Source organism: Echiichthys vipera (genome assembly GCF_963691815.1).
Source record: "Echiichthys vipera genome assembly, chromosome: 15".
NCBI lineage: Eukaryota > Metazoa > Chordata > Actinopteri > Perciformes > Trachinidae > Echiichthys > Echiichthys vipera.
This window is the reverse complement of record NC_139840.1, coordinates 11,823,388-11,845,274: the sequence shown is the minus strand read 5'-3', so window position 1 is coordinate 11,845,274 and position 21,887 is coordinate 11,823,388. Positions and strand designations below refer to the sequence as shown.

The window sequence follows — 21,887 nt, the reverse complement described above, 5'->3', positions numbered from 1 at the left end:
AACTAAAGGTGCAACATATTACACGGTAATGTGAGCGCTCCAGCAGCTGCGTAGGATCTTATTTGGACCTGAACGAGGAGTTTGAGCTTTTCTTGGGCCTGCACTTGGCTGCTCTAGTGTAGATGAACCACAAATGTAGTCCAAGGACAAACATGGGAGGCACTTCAGGCCAGACTGATGTGTCAGGAAAGCAGCCAAAACTCCATTATTTCCTTTTTCAACACACAGTTTGAACGCTCTTAATTACAAACAGATTGAGTGAAATGTTATGACAAATAGGAGTTTGAGTAGGATGCTCCACTGTGCAATGAATGTTCACCGTGATGTAGCACAGCCGTTACTCAGTGCGGCTTTTCACCCCATTTGGAGTGCTCTCTATATATTCCCCCCTCCCCTCCTTGTCTCTTTCTTGTGCTCTCTTCTTTGAGACTACACGCTTAGCCCTCTGTCCAGCTGCCACCTGCCACCAGAGAGCCAGCCACAACCTCAGACCCACACAGCCGACCCCGGCAGATGTCACAGAGTGGACACTGGGGTGGAAAGGGGCTCAGGGGGCAGAGCGGGCGGTGTGACACAACAGATAGAAGGAGAAAGAGCCATTATTTTTGTGTTGACATTGCAAAACTGCGTGTGTGTGTGTGTGTGTGTGTGTGTGTGTGTGTGTGTGTGTGTGTGTGTGTGTGTGTGTGTGTGTGATTGCAAGCATACTTGTTGTAAATGCATGCATGTGTTATTATTCTTAGAAGCTTCTCTTATCGTCTGCAGGAGCCTCTGATTTGTTGATTGATAGTTTGGTATATTAAAATGTCCCAGAGCTCAATGTGACTTCTTTTGAATTGTGGCTGAAGTTAACTTTGAATAGAAGAACGATTGACGAACACAGAGCAAACCCTCAGAAGACTATGGCTCCGTTCATTTGAAAAACATGCAAAATGCATTCGCGCGAGACACCTGCTTCCCTGTTTGCCATCTGCAGAGCTCGCAATCACTGAACAGAGATAAAACATGACTGCGCATCTTTGCTCATTATCCCGGTTCTCTTTGCTCTCACAGATAATGGGGAATTCATACGCCGGGCAACTGAAGTCTGCTCGATTTGAAGAGGCTCTCCACAACTCCATTGAGGCGTCGCTGCGCTCGAGCAGTGGAGATCCACAGCCCATCTTCACACAGCTCTACCTTGAGCCGGAGCCATATCCTGTTAAAGTGGAAGGTAGGAAGACGCACTCTCCCTGGCTGTCATGTCAACATTACTAATGATTTTTCTGGCATGCACTTCTGATTTGCATTTTAAGAGAACATATCTACATACAGATGATAGTGCCAAAATTACTGAGGCCTTGTCAATATTGAGATATTGAGTCAAAGTTGTGGTTGATGTAAATTACAGCAACACCTTAATTTATGAGTCGGCATTCCCTAATCCCTCTAAAAGAGGAAGAAAAATCCTTGAAAGAACACATCAAAATAAATAAATAATAATTAATGTATTATTAGTGCTTATTTTTTACATTTATGTTTAAGTGTATGCCTACCTTTGGAAAAATATTTTTGCCTGTTCATTTCCCCTGCCGTGAATTGATTCAAAGGCTCTCTAGATTACTGTTCCCTAATTTGCTATAATTCCCTATAATTAGTATGAAGTTACAGTTCTTTCCAGGATACTTACGAGAAAACTAGTAGGAATGTGCCTGTGAAATACAGTGTTACCCATAATTCTGATCCAGTTCTACTGAAATAATCAGACTTAAAATGTCCATCAGACATGAAGTCGAAAGCCGACCTCAATGGTGGCGAGCCGCCAGGACAGGAGCTCATGAACAGCCACTCTTCCAACGATCTGGAGGAGCTGGAAGACGATGATGACTCAGACAGCAACAGCCCTCCACTTCCCTACCTACAGACTCCTGCGCCCGACGGCTGCTGCACACTGGATGGTAGCTCTATCGAAGCACAAAAACATTTACTTAGAATGAAATACAAAAAAATAAGCTTGTTTTAAAAGTAATACAATTATAGAAGATGTGGCTTCTATGTCTTTGTTTTCATCACTTGATATACAAACTGTCTAATGTAAAAGTCCTTCTTTATGTCTTCAAATGACACATCTGTTTCATCCTCTGACTGAAAAAAATCCTTCCTCATCAGGGTTCTGTCAGGCCGGCAAGGATCTCCGACTGGTCTCCATAGCAACGGAGCACGTGGAAGTCCCAGCAGGCTTTGAGCTTGTTGGTGCCAAGTCCCCCAGTGTCCCTGAGCATATCCTGGTGTGTGCCGTGGACCGCCGCTTTTTGCCTGATGAGAACGGGAAAAATGCACTTTTAGGTTAGTCACCTCTCCTAGACTGAAGTCATTCAAATGTCCTGGTATAGGAATGCAATGAACTGTAAATGTTTCTAAATAATGTATTATTGTTTAATATAATAATTCTCTTTTTTGTTGCATTACTTCCAGGTTTTTCAGGAAACTGTGTGGGCTGTGGCGAAAAGGGTTTCAGATACTTCACGGAGTTCTCAAACCACATCAACCTCAAGTTATCCACCCAGCCCAAGAAGCAGAAGCACTTAAAATACCACCTGGTGAAGAATTCTCAGGGTGCTCTGTGCAAAGGACCTCTCATCTGCTGGAAAGGTAAAAATCATTCATATTACACTGCAAAAATGTATTGAATTAAGCCTGAGGGCATTTTGACAGAGCCCGGCGAGAGCTCTAGCACTAATTTATTTATTTATTTATTTTAACTTTATGGGGTAAGGACAGTCGTGAGCTACCTGAAGTTATTTTGGTTGGGATGTTGGTTATTTTATTTGTTTGTTTTATTTTTTTGTTTACACATTATCTTAGTTTAAATCATACAATTCACATGGCTGAAAGGGAAAGCGGGAGAAGCAAAAGCTTATCTAGTCCCGCCCCCGTTGACCACAGAATACGTTATCTTCATCATACTATTTTTCTTATGACATTACACATAACACGTTTCAACAGTAGGTAGTAATCAGACCTGCAGTCTAGCTCTAGACAGTCAAACAGTGTGTGTCTGCACAAGTGTCCATATCAGTCAGTCATGAGTGAGCTTACGCACACGTTGACATCTGCCTCGTACTGTGTTTCCTTTCGGTTTTGATATCTTTGTGAACATAGAGAGCACTTGTAAGTTGATTACGTTCTATTTCGATAAAAATCAATAAAATCTATTAAAAAAGAAGCTCTAGTACACTGATTCACTCTCTTTTGTCATTCCTCTCCCTTTGCTTCTCAGACTGTAAAACCCGCCAGCTCTCCAGCAGCGCGTCCACATCCAAACCCAGCTCATCCTCCTCTCTCAGCAGCAAAGAAAACGGAGGCACCAGTGGACAAAGCTCCTCTCCCTTCTCCCTCTCAGGTGAGACTGCAAGCAGCACGGATAACGTGCATTGCAAGATTTAGCCATCCACTTCAGTATAACATGCATTCACTTCTGTGCAAGAGGATTATACATATATTCATATAAAATTCAAACAGTTGTTTGGCTAAAAACTGGCTAAAGTTATGAGCAATGTATTTCCTGACAATTTGAAATGTATATATTCCACCAAAAAGAGGTAATGCATTAATTGGTTTATGCTGATAGGTTTAGGTTGTTGCCATAGAGACAGATCGTGGTGGCTAGGCCCTGAAATATATTAGGCGATGCTTGAGGCACCACACTGCATTCTGCTGTTTATAAGTGAGTTTTTGACAAAGAGGATACTTTTTTTGTTGATTGGGTTTCATCTCATTTTGGTGCTGTGATGCTTTGGTGTGTATTCTGGAAGCATACTGATGTTTCAATAATAGTAAATAACCTTTTCAGTATTTTTTTTAATTATTGTTATTAGCAGTGGTTAGTGTCAGAATTTCAGTTTTAAATCGGAAGTCAGTTGAAATGAGCTTTCAATAGCAATGACCAATATCAAAAGCAGAATTGATGATTCTCTGGCTTTAAATTAGTTATTTAAATGTCTCTATTTAAAGATGTCGTTTGCTCTGTTTTTACATTTACATTGTCTTCTTTTATCATGTGATGCATGGTGGCTCTGTGGGGGCACCCTACATTTTATTTGTACCTTGCGCATTGACCATAAATACTATCTTATCTTAAATTTGACCATTTGCCCATAGTGTGGTACAGTCCCCCCAAACTATGGTGTTTATATCACATTTGATACTATGTAATTCTTCTTTTTGAAGAAGAATTTGAAAATGTAAATGACAGTTGTCATTTTGGAGAATCTTGACACCCCTCGAAATAAATAAAGGCCTGAATAATTTCAGGTAAACCAACGGCTACATGTATGCGATACAGATTCTGCCACTCTTTAAGGAGATGTTTCTTCTCTGACCTCTCACAACAGGAGTGCCTGCTCCATTTTTGATTGAAAAAAAAAAAAAAAAGCTCCTGAGGCTTATTGTATTGATTTGTTCTGACTCTGGAAGCTGCCTGCCAGTAGAGATCTCACACATTCATGTGTTAGACATGTGGGACTCGTTGCATCACCCTTACCTGAAATGTCCTGACCTTCAGGTATAACCTGCTACGAAAGGGAACTCTCAGCAAGTCAAGAGGTTAAACACCGTGACATGGAATTCTCTACCTCTTCTGAAAAGTAACTGTTTATCCTCGAATGATTAATGAAAAGGAGAGATATTGTTTGTTTATATTGTGCAGTGGACATTGGATACAGATATAGAAGAGTCTGTTAGTATTAGTAACATGAAGGCCAAAGGCAGCCGCATGACCAGTCAGGGGGCGAGTAGTCGGTGGTAGGGCTGCAGGGAGTTGGTGAGTGCTGTTTGTACAGTATTTAAGCATAAACGCTTGAATTTCTCATCTTGTTCTTTCACCTCCAGATTCCCCACCCAACAGGACGACACAAGTATCCTCTGTCTTTTTCGGGAGTCAGGACCTCAGCAGAGACTGCAGTTTCCTCAAACCTCTGTCATCCACGCCTGGTAACAAGACTCTACCAATAGGTGAAGCTCTTTTCAGTACACCTGTAATTTCAGGATGTTTTATCTGCTTATCGCCATGTCAGTGTATCCCCCTCTGCATTCTGCTTTACTTTGTGCGTATTATTAATCTAAGAAGGATGAGACAAGAGGCACACACAACAACATACATTTACACATTCCTAGTTGTGTCCAGGCTTTGACAGTAGAACTTGCAAGGATTTAGATGCTGATTAAAGCCTTTACCTTTTATGTGAGGAACACTTAAATGGCCTTGCACTGCTAATGGTGAAAAGGGTTGCCTAGCTACGGGGTTCTGCGTAAGCCAGATGGAGCCATGGCTGACCATGGAGGCACGATTAGCCCCTGCTACGACCTGCTTAGACACACACACACACACACACACACACACACACACACACACACTTGTGACATACATGTGCACTTGTATTTACACACCAATCAATACTGAAGGGAGGAATGCTGTAATGACTTTTTAAGGCTTTGCTATCCATTAGCCCCTTTACAAGGTTGTGATATTGACAAGCAAAGGCTACACGCACAAATCAATGTTTTAGTGTATTGCAAACACAGTGAATATGAGATTGCAAAATGTCCAATCCAGTTATTGGCAATAGACATTCATGTGTAGGAAATCAATAAGTCACTAGTACTGACTCATGTTTATGTATTTTTATGTATTGCTCAGAAGATAGTTACAGCTGTGAAAATATTTATTTAATATATCTGAACAACTACTGATTGGTTTTCACAACATTTTTTACTGACAAGCATGGTGACCAGAAACTAGTCCGATGACTTTTCCTTTAGCGCCATCACAAGGTCAACCATTAGTTCAAAACTTTGGTTTATAACTAAATTTAAGTCCCATCAGCCCTACTGTAGGCTACTTTGTGTTTTGTACTAATTAGTAAATGTTAGCATGCTAACATTCGACACAAATATTGTGACCATGGTGAACAATTCAATTCAATTTTGGGGGGCTTTATCTGCATGGAAAACAAGAGTTAACTGTTGTTGCTGTGCATATTGCTTCCTCCCAAACTCCGTCACTGTGTGTATGTTAGCATGCTGATGTTAGCATTTAGTTGAAAGCACTGCTGTGCCTAAGTACAGTCTTGCAGAGCCGATTAAATACATGTAGTCCAAATATAGTTAAAACATATTTTTAACTATATCTAGTGTACTAATGTTGCTTTTTATGTGCATGCATGTGTCTCCAGTACCCACAGCTCTGAGGGTAAATGGGCCTACTAACAGCCTGGGTGTTGATGGGCGTCCTCCCTTACTGAGCCCATCCCAGGTCTCTTTAGGGCCTCAAGGTCAGGGGTTTCGCACTGCTGACTTAGGAGACAGTCCTGGTAAAGTCCTTTCTTTCTGAAGAGAAAATAAAGTTGGAAAATTTTAGACGCAAAATATGTTCTACATTCATTTTATTTTAAAAAATTGCACTATTCTCTGTTTTGACCTTTTTTCTGCGTTGGATGTTTAGTATCCTCTGCCATGAACTCTGGGCCTCCAAAGAAGCGTCACCGGAGCTGGCATCCCAACTCACTGGTACCCGTCCCACCGACAGCTGTTCCCGTACCAGCCATCCGGCCGATAGTTATTTCTCCAGGTCAGTTCCCGAACCCAATCAGGTCGGCTCTTAGACGATTAGTTGTTTAATCGGTTGTTTGGGTTTTAGTTGACTAGGATTTCTTCAGTCAAATGGTCATTTTAATGTTTTTTTTAAAGCGGAAATATTCATCTTAATATTATATGTTTTAAATATTAGGATTTTATATTAAAACATTGACATGTAATTCCTTTATTTTCCTCTAGGTTCTGTATTAGTAGTATCGTCTCCTCAGCCACCAGTAGCAGGAGTCATTCAGCCCCAACCTGTCACCGCTGGAGAGACGGTCATCGTCCCTGACAACTTGCTCAACTCTTCAGGAGTTCGCCCTGTCATCCTAATCGGTGCAAGCTTTAATTCAGACATTTTGCTCCTTCTTAATACTGCAGAAAATAAATGCAATGTTCCTGGTGTACAGTTTTTCAACACGTATTTGGTTTTCTCAACATATTTTAACCAAATTGTGATTTATCTCCTATTTTTTGATTTGATTAGTTTGCCATTTCTTATCCAGCTTGTCACAGCTACATTTTTTACCTGTATTGAAATATTATGTGTATATTATTGTATTACATATATATATAAGCATATACTTATAATAACTGTTTACAGTTTTACACTTCAGTAGCACAAATATTCAGGTTGTTGTCTCATAATTCTAGCTTCTATACTGTATGTTTCGGTTTTGTTCAATGATAACTCTCCTTTTTCAGGGCATGGCACTTTACCTTATTTCTATGGGAATGTTGGGGACATAGTGGTGAGCCCCCTCCTGGTCAGCTGCTATAAGAGCAATCAGCTAACAGAGAAAATGCTTGAGACTTTGGGCCTCAACAGCAGCCAGCTTCTATGCGTGGAGACAATGATTCTGCTCACTTTACAGTATCTTGCACGTTTAGGTAAGCAGCAAACACATATACATCTCACTGTTACTATTTTTATTGTTACACGTTGCAGGTTTGCTTTTATCAAACACACAGGGTAGTGGAGTGCCTTATTCACTCTAAACAGAAACAATATTTAACGATATCAGTGGTTTTTGTGTTTTCATATTTCATTTTTTCTTGCAGGCTCAGAACAAATTCCTCTGAGGGAGGAGCTGGAGCAGATTGTTTTGAAGGCCATGCTGTGCTGTCCCAGGGGTCCTGCCATCTCCCCGTCCCAGCTGCCCTGGTTAGCTCGACTGGAAGCCAGTGTCTCGGGGGGCAGTGTCCAAGTCTTGGTTACCCATAACTCCTTGGGAGAAGGCATCTCTGAGTCACTGCGTTCTCTCAGTGAGGGTCCTCACCAGCAGAAGTGCCTGCCCACCTATGTAGTCATAATATGTGCCTCTAAAATGAGCGGCAACGAGTTCTGTGTGCTTGTTTTAGGTGAGTCTTGCAACCTGGTTGCTCTACTTTGGGCATCTAAAATCATTTAACTTGGTTGCTGTCCTCTTACCTTGGCCAATCTCTCTTATATTAATAATAATCTAATCTTAACTCATGTGTTGGGCTCAGGAAAGTACCAAGCACGGGCCTTAGCTGAGGGCATGCTTACTACCAATGAGTTTCTAAAGGAGATCAGCTACGAACTCATCACAGGGAAAGTCAGCATCTTGGCTTCTCACTTCAAAACCACGTCACTAGGTGAGTGCTGCGTTCATACATGTGCCTGTTATGTTTTTGGTTAGTTTGTTAGGAGGCATTCCACTGTCCTTCATTCATACATTTGGAAGAAAGCCAGTGTTTTATAATGACCATGGCTGTTTTTAGGTTGTCATCGGATAACTAAATTAAAGTTTGACAATGTGATGTTGTCCGAATGTCAAGGAATAAAATAAAACATGTTGTCACACATCAGTTGTGTGCATTTCTATCTTTTTTTAAGGACTGTGCTGTATATCAAAGAGTATTTGTCCTGTAGCAGCTTTGCATGCCTGCTCTGCGTCTTTGTGTAACTGCGGTGACTGATTGTTTCTAGGGGACAATCTGGACAAACAGCTGGTGCGATACCAGCGCAGACGAAAGGGACAGGTCATCCTGCCTTTCCAGGGCGATGTCACTGACCACATTCACTCCCAGGAGGCTGCCAGCATGTCACCTCCCTCAGAAAGAGGTTAGACTGCTCTCCGTCATAATCACTGAACTGCTATCAGTATATATATTCTACATGGACTGTAATTATGTCTTCCAATCTATAGTTAGATATTTAGCCGGTATAAAATGAACACAGATAAAGATGAGATTAATAAGCACAAAGAAGCTGAAAAACGTGTGAAAAGAAGAGTAGGGTTATTGAGTCTGGTTGTAAAAAAGATACACGATGAAGGCGTAGGGTGCTGAAAGTTAATAACTTCTAAATACAGTCAAATAGATTCTCTGTCGATAAATTACATCAAATGTAATTTTTTTTGTTCTTCATTGGTGGCAATAACCTCCGCAACTTAAAATGTCTGTGTTACTTGTGTAATTATTTTGATTTACTATGCTAATACATGTCTCCCTCGTTGTCTTCCTGTAGCAGAGCTGTTATGTAAGGTCTTCCAGATCTATCCGACCCAGCTGAGCGTGGCTCGGAGCCTCCTCTCCCAAGTCTGCTCCATCGCTGACTCCGGAACCCAGAACCTCGACTTGGGGCGTTTTTGTAAAGTGGACTTTCTTGTTCTGGTCCCCCCATCTCACATTCTGGTACACCAGACAGCACAGCGCATACGACAATCAGGTTTGTATCCCGAGGCAAACATCCTAAATAATAACATAATCCGAGGATGACTTTTCCATCTGCTTAGAGCTTAAACTTTCAAAACTTTCCATGCCAGAGACTTAATGTTTAAGCAGTTAGCGCTTCACTAAAGTTATGACAACATGATTGTATTAAAATGTCTCGTTTATTTTTGCTCAGGAGTGCTTGTCGACCTTGGAATCGAAGACGTCTGCTCAGCCTACCAGAAATCCGATAAATACGTGGTGCGTCTTGATGTTGACGTTCACGCCAAGATGGAAGCCTTCATGAGGAAAGTCAAGCAGAACCCCTACACCCTGTTTGTCCTCATCCACGACAACTCGCACGTCGATCTCACAAGGTAAGACGACTCCACTGACACTATTTTGCTCCTCTGATAATCTGAGTTGTCATGGCTGCAAATGTAGCCTTGTCCTTTTTATATACTAATTAAGGTGCAAAGAGGATAACAGCTGCAGGCAGTGAAAACAAATACAACACAGAGTATCTATAACCTTGAATTCTGGTGGTCAAATGTAGGCCCGATCATTTGAGATCCCTGTTTTCTTTAATTATTTTAAGACATATTTGGTCCAAAGTGATATCTCATCCATGTTGTTTGCTGGGTTTTGTGATGACAGGTTAAGCGTTTTACATATTTCGTCGAGGTGGTTGCTACTGCTGCCAGATGCAAAATGCTGCTGTCATTGCCAGAAACATAAAAATAGATAATTTCCTGTTTTCCAGAAGTTTTTTTTCTTTTTTCTTGGGAACGACCTACAACACACTGGCCACTTAGCTCAGCAAAAGTAAAACCCTTCATGAACCATGTCCCAAATTGAGTTGCTATTTGCATCCGTGTTAACACTTACTCCACTCTCCAGCGCTCTGTCAGGCTCTGTGTGCCACGGCGAGCTGCAGGGTTTGGCTGACCGGGTGGTGAACTGCCAGGAAGTCCTCAATGCTATGAACCTCCTGGTCCTGCAGGTCAGCTGCTTCCCGCACACACTGCAGACCCACCAGTCTCGCATCAGCATGCACAATGAAGTTCATTGGCCCTCTAATGAAAGTCTGGTGAGTAAATATTTTAACACCCCAACTATAAGAAAAACCCTGCAGGTCATAATTAAAGGGTGTCTCATACATTCCTATAGATAGGTATATTTTGACATCTGGACTATTTCATTTCCAAATTTTGTTTAATTTTAACATTATGGCAGCATGCACAGGGCCAGTTTGTAACAGCTGTGGTTTAGCTACTCCACCTGGTGGACTTAAAGTGCACTGGAGAGGTAACTTGATCCATCGCAACATTGATGACGCTGTCTCCACCTTCAGATCCTTTCTCAAGGATTGTCCTAATGATATTTAAGTTTGGACTGTTCATTATTTAAATATATAAATACAATTTAGAGCCTCAGAGCAAAGGAGGGGTGTTACGGTCATACTGTGCTACTTATTCTCATCACTATATCAGCTGAATTTACAGTACAACACTAAATGATGTTGAAATATCGTTTCCAAACTGAGACAGTTAACAAGAAGAATTTGCTCAAAATATTAGATTTATTTTGAAACATTCCTCTTATCATTTCTTGTGAATTACAACCTAACATTCAGGCAGATAAAATATTACTCAAATAATTACTTTTTTTGTTGTCTTGCTCATACCCCATAGACATAACTGTTGGTGATGGGCAGCAAGTAGACATTGCCTCAAACTTAAGGGGTCACAAGCCAAAAAAGTTGGGAATTGCTAATTTTGGAGGACAAATAATAATGAAGTAAAAGTACTCAATGCATCAAATGATAAGACAAAACTCCTTATATGCTTAGAAAACTAGTTCTCCTTTTCAACACTAAATTTGGTGCTGTATAGTGATTGTATAAATGGGTAAAAGGCTAAATTATAGTGTAGTATTGACATTAATAGTGTTCATGTGTCCATGTTCTTACTATGCCATAATTGTGTTCCATCAGGGGGAGCAGTCTCCTAATGAGTTGCTGTACTTTGGCCTGAAGGACTACAGCAACTCGCTGCAGTGGGGTGTGGCCAGTCCCATTCTGCGTTGTGATGATGCCTTTGAGAAGATGGTTCACACTCTGCTGGAAAGGTACAAATGATGTCACTGAGAAATCATTAACCCTTGTATGGTGTTCACTATTGGGACCCTCTGGTATCCCTCGGGTCAAATTGACCCGGGACATATTTGGGGTATTAAAAACAAGTCTGAAATTAAGTTTTACTTCATAAACCATTAACATACAATGTCTTTATCTCAATTTCAATCAGTAGAGACAAGATATAGGATTAATTATGGCAATCAGTTTAGAACACAAATTACAATAGAAGTGTGATTCATTTTTTGTGGTGGTGGTGGAGGTGGACACATGACAGAGGGTAAAAGTGGGGGACGGTTACATTGAGTAGAAAAAAATTACACATTTTTCCTGAAAGGGTCAATTTGACCCGAATACCATACAAGAGTGAACATGTTGTCATCCAAATATTAGATGTGTGTCTTCTGTCTTTTTTTGAATGGAAACATACTGGCAGTGAGTGGGTTAAGAAACAAAGCTGTCTAAATTCTACCTGTTTTGAGGAAATACATCATAATCAGCTAAAGCTCAAACTAAAAAACTCCCTTATTTGTGTTCCAGACATCCGCACCTGCACAGCATGGTGATCCGCAGCTACCTGCTGATTCAGCAGTACACTGAGGCCATGATGGCCCTGACTTCTTCACCGTCCCTGAGAGACCATATCACCCCGGAGACCCTGGCTATGGTGGAGGACCTAATCAACGCCCCGAGCAGAGAGGGCTCACAGGGCAGGGGCCACATGCTGCTGGTTCGAGTCCCCTCACTGCAGCTGGCAATGCTGGCTCGCGAGCGACTCGAGGACGTGAGGGACAAACTGGGGCTGCAGCTGTGCTTTGCCGTACTGCTGGGAAGCCCGGCCTCTGAGCTCAACCTGCCCAGAAACTTCATCAGCCGCCTCAAGGTGAAAACGCCATACAACCAGAGTCACATGATTATTTTTTTATTGTGTTCTCTAGCAAATGTTTTAAATATTTAAAGCAAGAGGTGCTGAGAAAATCACATCCACGAGTGACACCCTCAAGTTTCTCCAATGTTTGAATAGATATCAGGGTTTGAATTAAATGGGGTTTTAAGGAGAAGTCTGAAGAGATTATCTTGGAATTGACTAAATTCTCAGAATTCACTCATCTCTTTTCCTCAGACTCTTTTTCTTAGAACATTGAGATTAATCTCAAACCTCATTTAAACCACCAAATACCTCCGCTGAAACCCTGCCAGTGAATGTTGTCAGATTTTATTCTTAGCTCGTTTGAACAGTGTGACACATTCACATCTTAAATATTAGGGAATTGTGGTTTAGACTACTAGCTCAAAATGGATTAACCAAAAAAATATTTGATTTCATTAAATATGTACATAACATCTGCAATAAATGAAAGGAAATCCCCATCGTCAGCCCAACGTGCATTATTGGTCTTGTTCTAAATGATGCATAAACAACCTAACCATAATTATGTAATATTAATTATGCTGTAGGCGTGGAGAGGCTGTGAGCATGAAGACTGGGTACCGCACACTTATGAGGATCTGGAAGGGCTACCTTGCATCGTCATCCTTACAGGCAAGGACCCTCTTGGAGAAACTTTCCCCAGGTAAGCTCGTATGTCACAATACCCCATCACCATAAATCTTGATAGTCAATCATGGAACGAAAAATATGTTTTCTTTTAGCTCATCTATAATTCCTCTTAGTATGCCGTTGCCTTGACTTTTTTTTTTTTTTAAACCTCTGAGTGTTATCTTACACGTCTGAACTTACACAGTGTAGCTTGTCTTCTCTACAACAAAGGTCCAGTTACATTTTGTCCTGCACCCAGAGCACCATTCAGTAAACCATGTTAGACTTATAACACAAGCATTCAAATTTAGTGATTTTATCCAAGTTCAGATATATTTTAGACAATCTAATTGTGTGCAATTTACAAATACATACATTTCGATCTAAAATGTTTTTTCAAAATTAAAGACCTGTGGGAGAGAATATAGTAATATGCAACAATCCTTTCCGCACTTTAATCCTTCTAGGTCTTTGAAATACAGCGACCTCCGTCTGATAGACTCCAGCTACCTGACTCGTACGGCCCTCGAGCAGGAGGTGGGTCTGGCCTGCACCTATGTGTCCATGGGTGTCGCCCAAGAGCCTAAAAAGGCTATGGCCTCTCGGGAATCAGACGGAGAGAAGGCCTCCACCAGCTTAAATGATGGAGAAGAGCTGGAAAGGCCTCAGAGCAACGGCAGCGCTGCAACCAGAACCTCTGGTGAGTCCCTGACCTCCCTGCGATACCGAGTCTTAGGATTAAAGATGCACACGCTGGAAGTTAGCTTTAAGTTAATACCTTGTTAGCTTTATTCATATTTATCCTTTTGCTCTCCTCATGTCTTCACTCCAGGCTCTTTGGCAGAGAACGGTGTCACTTCATCCGATGTTGCCGACTCTTCCCAAAAGCCTTCCACCTCCACCTGCCCGCCAGAAGTCAGCATCACCTCAGACATAGGCACAGTAACACAAGGCTTCAAGCAGGAGTGCGATTCCCTTGGGAGCCAGCTCTCCTCCAACCCCTCCAAAGCCTCAACGGCCCCTCCCTCTCTTTACTCCAGTTCCTCCTCCTCCTCCCCGTCTTCCTCCTCAACCCAGAGGCCCAGCCAATCCACGCAGTACAGTCGAGATTCTAAGCCGGCTCGCGTGTCGCCGCGGACAGTCATCATGTCACGGGCGGCATACAACCTGCTGTCTGGGGAGTCGGGGAGTCAGCTGAGCTCCTTCTCACTGCTGCCTCACGCAGATGTGGCCTGGAGCAGCCCCCTGAGGCCCCTCATCACTCACAACCTGCAGGGGGCAGATCAAAGCATGTACTACCGCCAGTGGACCGTCGCCAGGCAGCATCACGCTGATTACGAAGCTCCATCTGTAGCACATCCACGACGCCTGCTACTCAGTGGACCCCCACAGGTAACAAAAGACAAGTACTGCTCCCCTTATAGGTGCATATAAGTACTCATATACATATATTATTAATTATGCATCTGAATTGATGTGTCATCGTAACATGGCAAGAATGATTTTTTTTGTGTCCATTTGTTAGGTGGGAAAAACTGGTGCCTATCTGCAGTTTCTCCGTATCCTGTTCCGAATGCTCATTAGACTGTTGGAGGTAGATGTGTACGATGAGGAAGAGGAGGAGAAAGAAGGTGAAGATCATCGGGACTCAACTGACTTAATTATTCTGACCTCATATGGTTGGAAACCCACCACAGATATTATGAGGAATTTAATGTCAAATTGTCTTTTTTTTAATTGTGGTGATTGAGCTTTTGTTCTATATCTTTTCATATTCTTTTCATCTCCAGAAACATCAGAAGTGACGACTCTAGTAAATACCCAGTTGCCTGACATCGAGGAAGTGCGAAAGCTGCCATTTGACCCCTACCCCAGGGACCCTAAGTTCAAGAAGGCCAGTCCTGTTTACACTGACAAGATGCCAAAGTACTTCAAAGGTCAGCAGAAATATGCAAACACAAAGCAGAGGCAGTCATTTTAATCTGCCATTGGTAATACAACACTTCTTTTTAAAAGACATTTTTTATTAAAGGTTATTGTTGGATACATACATTGGTAAATAAACACAATCTTATTTTTCCACGTTTCCTTCGATAACAACTTTATAGTGGTGTAAAACAATGCACTGTTGAAATTATTTGGCAGATTCTATACACATGAGTGGGCGAGTTAGCTTAAAAGCAAGACTCAAGTTAGGAAACAGTAGAAACTAAGAGAGCAATACAAGAGAAAAAAATGCATAATACATAAACATACATGCAGCTATCACTGTTATAGGATGAATACTGTTGATCATTCTCTCCCTCTGACATATCATTAACTTAAACAAGCTGTGAGCTGAGTGTGAACATGTTTGATTTTTGCAGATTTTAAGCAAGAAGACGAGGACCAAACACCGGCCAAACGAGAGACCAAGTCCATACGTCTGAGCAGGTTCGCCGCCCATAATGCCTTTCATCACTGTGAACAGTGTCACCACTACAGTGATCCGGGCCCTGCCACACAGGTGAGTGCACAGGTTTACATCAAACATCAAAAATTGCTGAATTGACTTTTATGCACGTACTGATATCCTAACCTGTCAAAATACTTATACTTGAAAGCTTAAGAGCTTTTATACAATGTAGTCATGCTTAATGATGTGCTCTTTGTGTTAATAATGCATGTGTGTTTGCGTATGTGGGTGTTGTAGCTGTCGGAGTGCACCTTCCACGCTTTCACCTTCTGCTCGTCCATGCTGGGGGAGGAGGTCCAGCTCCAGTTTGTCATTCCCAAAGCCAAAGAGCAGCACTTTGTCTTCAGTCAGCAGGGCAGCCACTTGGAGAGCATGCACCTGCCTCTGGTCTCCACCAAGGTTAGTTGACTGTACACATGTGGGAGTGTTTTGCATTTGAGGCATCAGCATGTTTGTTCTTTTTTTTCCTCACAACATTTTTTTTTGTGTTTTTACTCGACTTTCTTCTCTGTGTGTCTCTCTAGGACCCCGATCTGTTAAGGAGTCCAATCTTCACCCCGAGTACAGGACGCCAAGAGCACGGCCTGCTCAACATTTTCCACGCCATGGAGGGTGCCGTTCATCTGCACATTCTGGTGGTCAAGCAATTTGAGATGCCCCTCTACAGAAAGTACTGGCCCAACCATATCCTGCTTGTCCTGCCAGCCATGTTCAACAGTGCAGGAGTTGGTGAGCAGCTTACTGGCTTAATTAAACTAAGATGTCTTCGTGGTGTAAAAATGTTAATTTTTCCCTCTATGGATGCACCAATTTTTATAAAATTTCCCCTATGTTTTACGGATATTTTTTTTTTACTTTAACTTTGTGGAGTGTTCTCATAAACACACAGAAGTTACGTTTACATTAAGCGTATCTCACCAAAATGCAGGAACGTACATCTTCATATACGTGCACGACACAAAACCCAACAGGCACCCACTTATAGAAACATTGCACTTCTAGTGGTCAATAACTCTACAAGGGTACCTTTTCAAGTCTACATCAACTCACAACTTATCTCTCTGCTGATAAGAGATTTTACTACAGTGTGAGAGACACCTTGGTCATGTATTTATTACAGTCAGTCACGTTTATTTACAGTAGGTGAAAGGTTAAATGTTGCCTTAACCATAGTCTGATTTGTAAGTAAGTCAATCAGGTGCATGACCTGTCTGAATTGGTGTAACTAAACTAAATTGTTCCTTGATAGATGGCAGCACCGGGGTTTAGGCAAAGGGCGTAACAATTGACACGTGTGCTCTTGTCTGTTCAAGGTGCTGCCCGCTTCATGATCAAAGAGCTGTCATATCATAACCTGGAGCTGGAGAGAAACCGACTGGAAGAGCAAGGTATCAAGAGGCAAGACGTATGGCCTTTCATTGTCATAATGGACGACTCCTGCGTACTGTGGAACACCCACCAGCCGGCAGACAGCAGGTAGTAATTTTTTCTGATTTAAGATGCTGAGTTGTTGCCCACCCCCCCACGAAACATACTTATGTACGTCCTCCTTTTTCTGTCTCAGTGAGACATCATATGGAACGAACGTGTCTCTAAAGTCGGTGTTGCAGCATATGGAAACCACACCGAAGATCTCCCTGTACGCAATGTGCGGTACGCGCAGGTGGAGCAGCAGCCTGGCTCGCAAGTCCCCCAGCCACCCCTTCAGCCGCTGTCACCTCCACGACTTTGTCATGCTTAATGTGGACCTGACGCAGAATGTTCAATATGACCTTAATCGGTAAGTTAGAGGAGGATTGTGTTAAGCGTTCGCACATTTTGTGATTCGTTTAGTGTCTTAATCTGCTGTTATTGCTGTTCTGGTACTATGTGCAGGTATACCTGTGAAGAGGTGGACTTCAATCTACGGGTGAACAGCAGTGGGCTGCTGCTGTGTCGCTTCAACTACTTCAGCCTCATGAAGAAACACATTCCAGTTGGGGGAAGCAAAGACTTCCTGGTCAAACCTAAACTCATGGTGGGTGTCGTGTTTGCACAACATATGGTATCAGAATCAGCTACAAATGGCCAAGTATGCATACACATGCATGGAATCTGACTCATACAGCTGAGACAAAGACAGAAAGCTGAACAAAGATAAACATAAACAACTGTCTACTATATATAGATATAAGAATATGAAACGTGTGTATATGCATGTAAACATAAAGGCAAATATGCAATGGTGCAGAGTGCAAAATTTGCTTTAATAAGATATAGAATTATAAATATAACAGGTTGCTTATACACGTGAGTTTGGTTATATACAGTATATGTTTGATAGATATTCACGTTTACAGGATGTATTTAACACTAGAAAAATATATAATTTACTTTGAAGGTGGATGCTTGGTTTTACTGGTATCCTCATTTGTAAGTGGTTTCAGAGTGAATTTATTCAGTATATTTATACTGCTTTCTTCTCTCCCCAGGAAATAGAAAACCCTGCCTCAATCAGCCCGTCACAGTACGTTTGTGCTCCAGACAGCGAGCAGACCCTCCTGGATGCCCCGGCCCAGTTCTTGCTTGAAAAGTTTCTGCAAAACTGCAGTCACCGACTCTTTCCAAAGGCCGTTCAGAACAGAAACCACCCAGTTCTGTCCATAGACAGCTACCTCAACATCAGCCCAGAGGTGAGTGCTCCCAGTAGGGTTGCAGTTGAAAGCAGGAGAGAAGAATATTAGCATCATTTCTTGAAACCTTAAACCCACAGGAAGACTTTACTGCAGCATTAAGAAAACTATGAAATAAGTAAAAAACCTGCTGACTGAGTTTATTTCAAATGTTGTGTTAGCCTTAAGTTTGTAGAATTAATCTAAACCGCGGAGAAAGATGTTGCGCAATTTCACCATCTGTTTTTCTTAGAACATTCTGACCTGCATACACGCACATGTACAAACGCTGAATGCTAACGGTGCATATTTGTGCATAAGAGGTGTTTTCTGCACAACTTCATCATTTGACTGTTGGACACATTTCTTATGTTTGTGTTTTCTCCTGTAATGGAAATAAATCATGATGTGGTTGCACATGGTGCAACCGATGAATATGCCCCCCCCCCCTCCACCCATAGCTCCCCACAGGAGTTATTGAGTTTTCGTAATGATGATCTAATGTAATTATTCCATTAATTGTGACCTAAAAGATATACGCTTCATGTGTCCTTTAGCTTACTCGAGCTGAATTAATGATGTCTATTTTGTCATATCTTTTCTCACAGATTTCTGTGTGCTACATTAACTCTCGTCCACACTCCACCAACCTGAGCCATCAGGGCCTGCTGTTCAGTGGCCTGCTGCTTTACCTCTGTGACTCCTTCGTCGTTTCTGGACTCCTCAAGAAATTCCGCTTCCTTAAAGGTGATACTTCAGTGTGGTCGTAGTTATATCTACTGCTTCTGTTGTCTCTGTTGTTATAGCATCTTCTAAAAGTTATCTTATACCACAGTGGTGCATGCAGTATGCGACGCAAGTGTGTGTTGCCATTGCGGCATGCCTATGTGTATATATTCCTGTGTTTTTCTATGAGTGTTAAGCAATAAGGCTGTATTCACATAGCCTCAGGCGGTCATTAGGGGGTCGTCAGGAGTTCTCAGGTTGTTGTCAGGTGGTTGTCAGGTGGTTATCAGGTGGTTATCAGGCGGTCCGGCGAGCACAAGTGTTTGTCCTCATTTTGAATGGAGTTAATGCATCAAGGCTGCAGGGGTGGAAGCTGCAGGGTCAGTGTCAAAAAAACAAAACAAAGCAGCCTGTAGCAAAAAGTTAAAACAGATTCAACATTTGGAGAAATAAAACCCAATGGCATGCTGCAGTGGTCGTGAGAGATTCGCAGTAAACAGTGAACATCCCTACCTCTATCACTGCCACAATAAAGTTTAAAAAACTATGGCGGTAAAAAAAAAAAAATACAAGCACTAAACTACCCAGGAGTTTGTGTAATAACTGATTGTTTCCTGCAATAACCTTCGTCTTTTTTCCCTCTAAAATGAAGCTGCATCAAGTTCTGACAGAAAACCATAAATATGAAATTTAAAGTCTACTTGTGCTACATTAAGAGGTTAAAGAACACAACAGGACATCCCACAGATTGGCCGTTTAAGTGACAATCGCACCGCCATACAACCCTGCGGTGGATCGGAAGCTGCCTGAGGCTGTGTGAATGTGGCCTAAGTCAAGAACAATTAATGGTAGAAACTTAATGCAGATAGATTATTCAATTAGAACAAATCATTACCCTGACATTGAGTCAGCAGCCAAGCCTTTAAGGATCACTAGCAGGGCTTTTTTAGACTCCAGCTCTCATTTATTTTACCCTGACTGTCCACAGGCGCCACTCTCTGCGTGATCTGCCAGGATCGAAGTTCCCTGCGTCAGACCATTGTCCGACTGGAGCTGGAGGACGAGTGGCAATTCCGCCTGCGGGATGAGTTTCAAACTGCCAACTGCAGCGAGGACCGGCCCCTCTACTTTCTGACTGGCCGCCATGTTTGAACCTGAACCTTCCTGGGTCCACTTCTCTGCTCTGCTGCAGAAACACAATCAGAAATGAGGATAAATTTGATTCCAAACCAGCCAGCACACCACAAATTCTTGCCATTCCAATAGAAGGTCTGAGGCGATATGCTGGAGCACAAAATCCAAAGTGCCCCACAAGACAAGGACAACTAATATGGCTTTCCTTTCATCTGCACTGCGACAGTGCACTACGCCTGGCTCTGAAGAGGGTCAGTGCGTGTTTTAACTCTTGTTTATAGCTGACACATGAGCTTGTGTTCTACTGAAAAAAAACTGAAAAAGCACAGCTGAACCTGAACGTTGTGTGCTATATTGTTTCTCAAAAGTGAACGCTCTCTGACAAATGATGTGACTATTTAAAGATTGTATGTGTACATACAATCTTGTTTGACTACAGTATGCCCCATTCTGGACATACGTGTTTATCTCAGGGTTTTATAGGGAGATCCAAGGGAAGTCGCTTAAAGGGGTAAAGCTTTTTCTCCCAAGTTCTACGTGTTATTTTTGGCATTAACTTATGTTGTGCACCAAAGACATCCTCCGCTGCCCCTCGCCTTTTTCTTTCTCTTTCCTTGTCCGTCCTTAGCTGCTCTGCCTCTCAAACTCCACAAAGCTCATTGACAGCTCATTACATTAAATAAATATCGACACAGAGGTTGACCTGTTTTGGATTTCCATCATGAATCATTTTAAGTCCATTTTATTTGTGGACTTTTTTTCTTGCGTGCCTCTAAAAATATTTATGTGGCATCGATAATCCTGACGGGGGGCTGTGCTTTTAGTCTCTTAATGACTGACACATTCATTAATCCAAAGACTTTATTTACAACAAAAGAAAAGTACAATGTGTCCTTTCAAGAATGTATCACGTTGATGTTATATTATGGCTTGAATATACAACCGTGAAGCAGGCTTATCTGTTTTTTTTAATTCATCTGTTAATGTTTAATGCCAGTCAGACAGAGCAACATGGAAGTTCATTTTTGGGTATGTTCTAAATGACATATGTTTTGTATTTAGCATGTTCTGACTTGAATACTGGGTATTTTAAGCATAATCACATTACGTCAGTAAATGCTGTATAATAAGCAAACCTCTTCACTGCCAAACATACTGCTACTGACTGTGCCTGGGATTTCTCCTATTATTATATTCTGATGTTGATGTTGTACGTTGATGGTCTCAGCTACCATCCAAACATTAAACTCACAATCTGCCATCTTTAGTCCCCAAAACAAAGAAAGGGTTACACACTGTCAAAAGCAACTGACCAGATAATTTCATACACTTGAAGGTAGAGTATTTTTATATGTTTCTGCACAGGGTTGTCCAAAGAATATGCCTTAAGTGATGTTTCATACAGTCACTTCTCAAGTCACTATTTTTTTGGGACCAATGAGACTGAAGAAGCCATTTAACTGTGAGGCGGAGAATGTTGTTTGTCTGAGTGACGCAAATTGAAATAATTGGATTTTGGACTACTGTACTGTTTAAAGCGTTGTTTACATTATTAATATATTATATCACCCCCCTTAACCTCTGAGGGTTACTGATGTTTTTTTAGTCTTGTATAACTCTTGCCAGTATATTTTGGTCATGATGTCATTTCATGTAATGTTGCAAAGGCAAGAAGAATCTACCTAGATGTGTCCTTAACCATATGTCTGTATCCCTTCCTGTTCTAGTGTTTGATTTTTTGTTGAAAATGAAAATCAGGTCCGTGAGGGATTCTTATTTATTTGACAAGCATTTTTGGACTGATAATCATATTGAAGTGTAATATTTGATTGCATGCTAAGCTCGCTTAAACCGAGGGAGTGTGTCCTCTTCAAAACCATCCATGAAGGCTTTGCACAAGACCCAAACGAATGATTCTTAGATCTACTGAATGTCATTGGGGGGTAGGAA

General features: G+C 41.7%; 1 protein-coding gene across 1 annotated transcript; it reads left to right on the top strand.

Moving 5' to 3' along the window:
- Positions 1-1,056: 1,056 nt before the first annotated feature.
- greb1l (GREB1 like retinoic acid receptor coactivator) lies at positions 1,057-19,955 on the top strand (the record flags this gene model as incomplete). The annotated part of the gene is made up of 32 exons (XM_083928008.1): positions 1,057-1,213; positions 1,764-1,937; positions 2,149-2,325; positions 2,455-2,631; positions 3,260-3,382; positions 4,870-4,992; positions 6,213-6,350; positions 6,482-6,607; positions 6,814-6,951; positions 7,321-7,506; positions 7,678-7,977; positions 8,107-8,235; positions 8,570-8,704; positions 9,113-9,310; positions 9,491-9,671; positions 10,195-10,384; positions 11,291-11,424; positions 11,972-12,314; positions 12,890-13,005; positions 13,439-13,671; positions 13,804-14,363; positions 14,497-14,602; positions 14,762-14,908; positions 15,338-15,477; positions 15,664-15,825; positions 15,951-16,155; positions 16,740-16,902; positions 16,991-17,206; positions 17,302-17,443; positions 17,898-18,098; positions 18,686-18,824; positions 19,792-19,955. The coding sequence occupies 32 exons, from the start codon at positions 1,057-1,059 to the stop codon at positions 19,953-19,955; spliced, it is 5,823 nt and encodes a 1,940-aa protein (XP_083784134.1).
- Between the last annotated feature and the right edge of the window lie 1,932 nt (positions 19,956-21,887).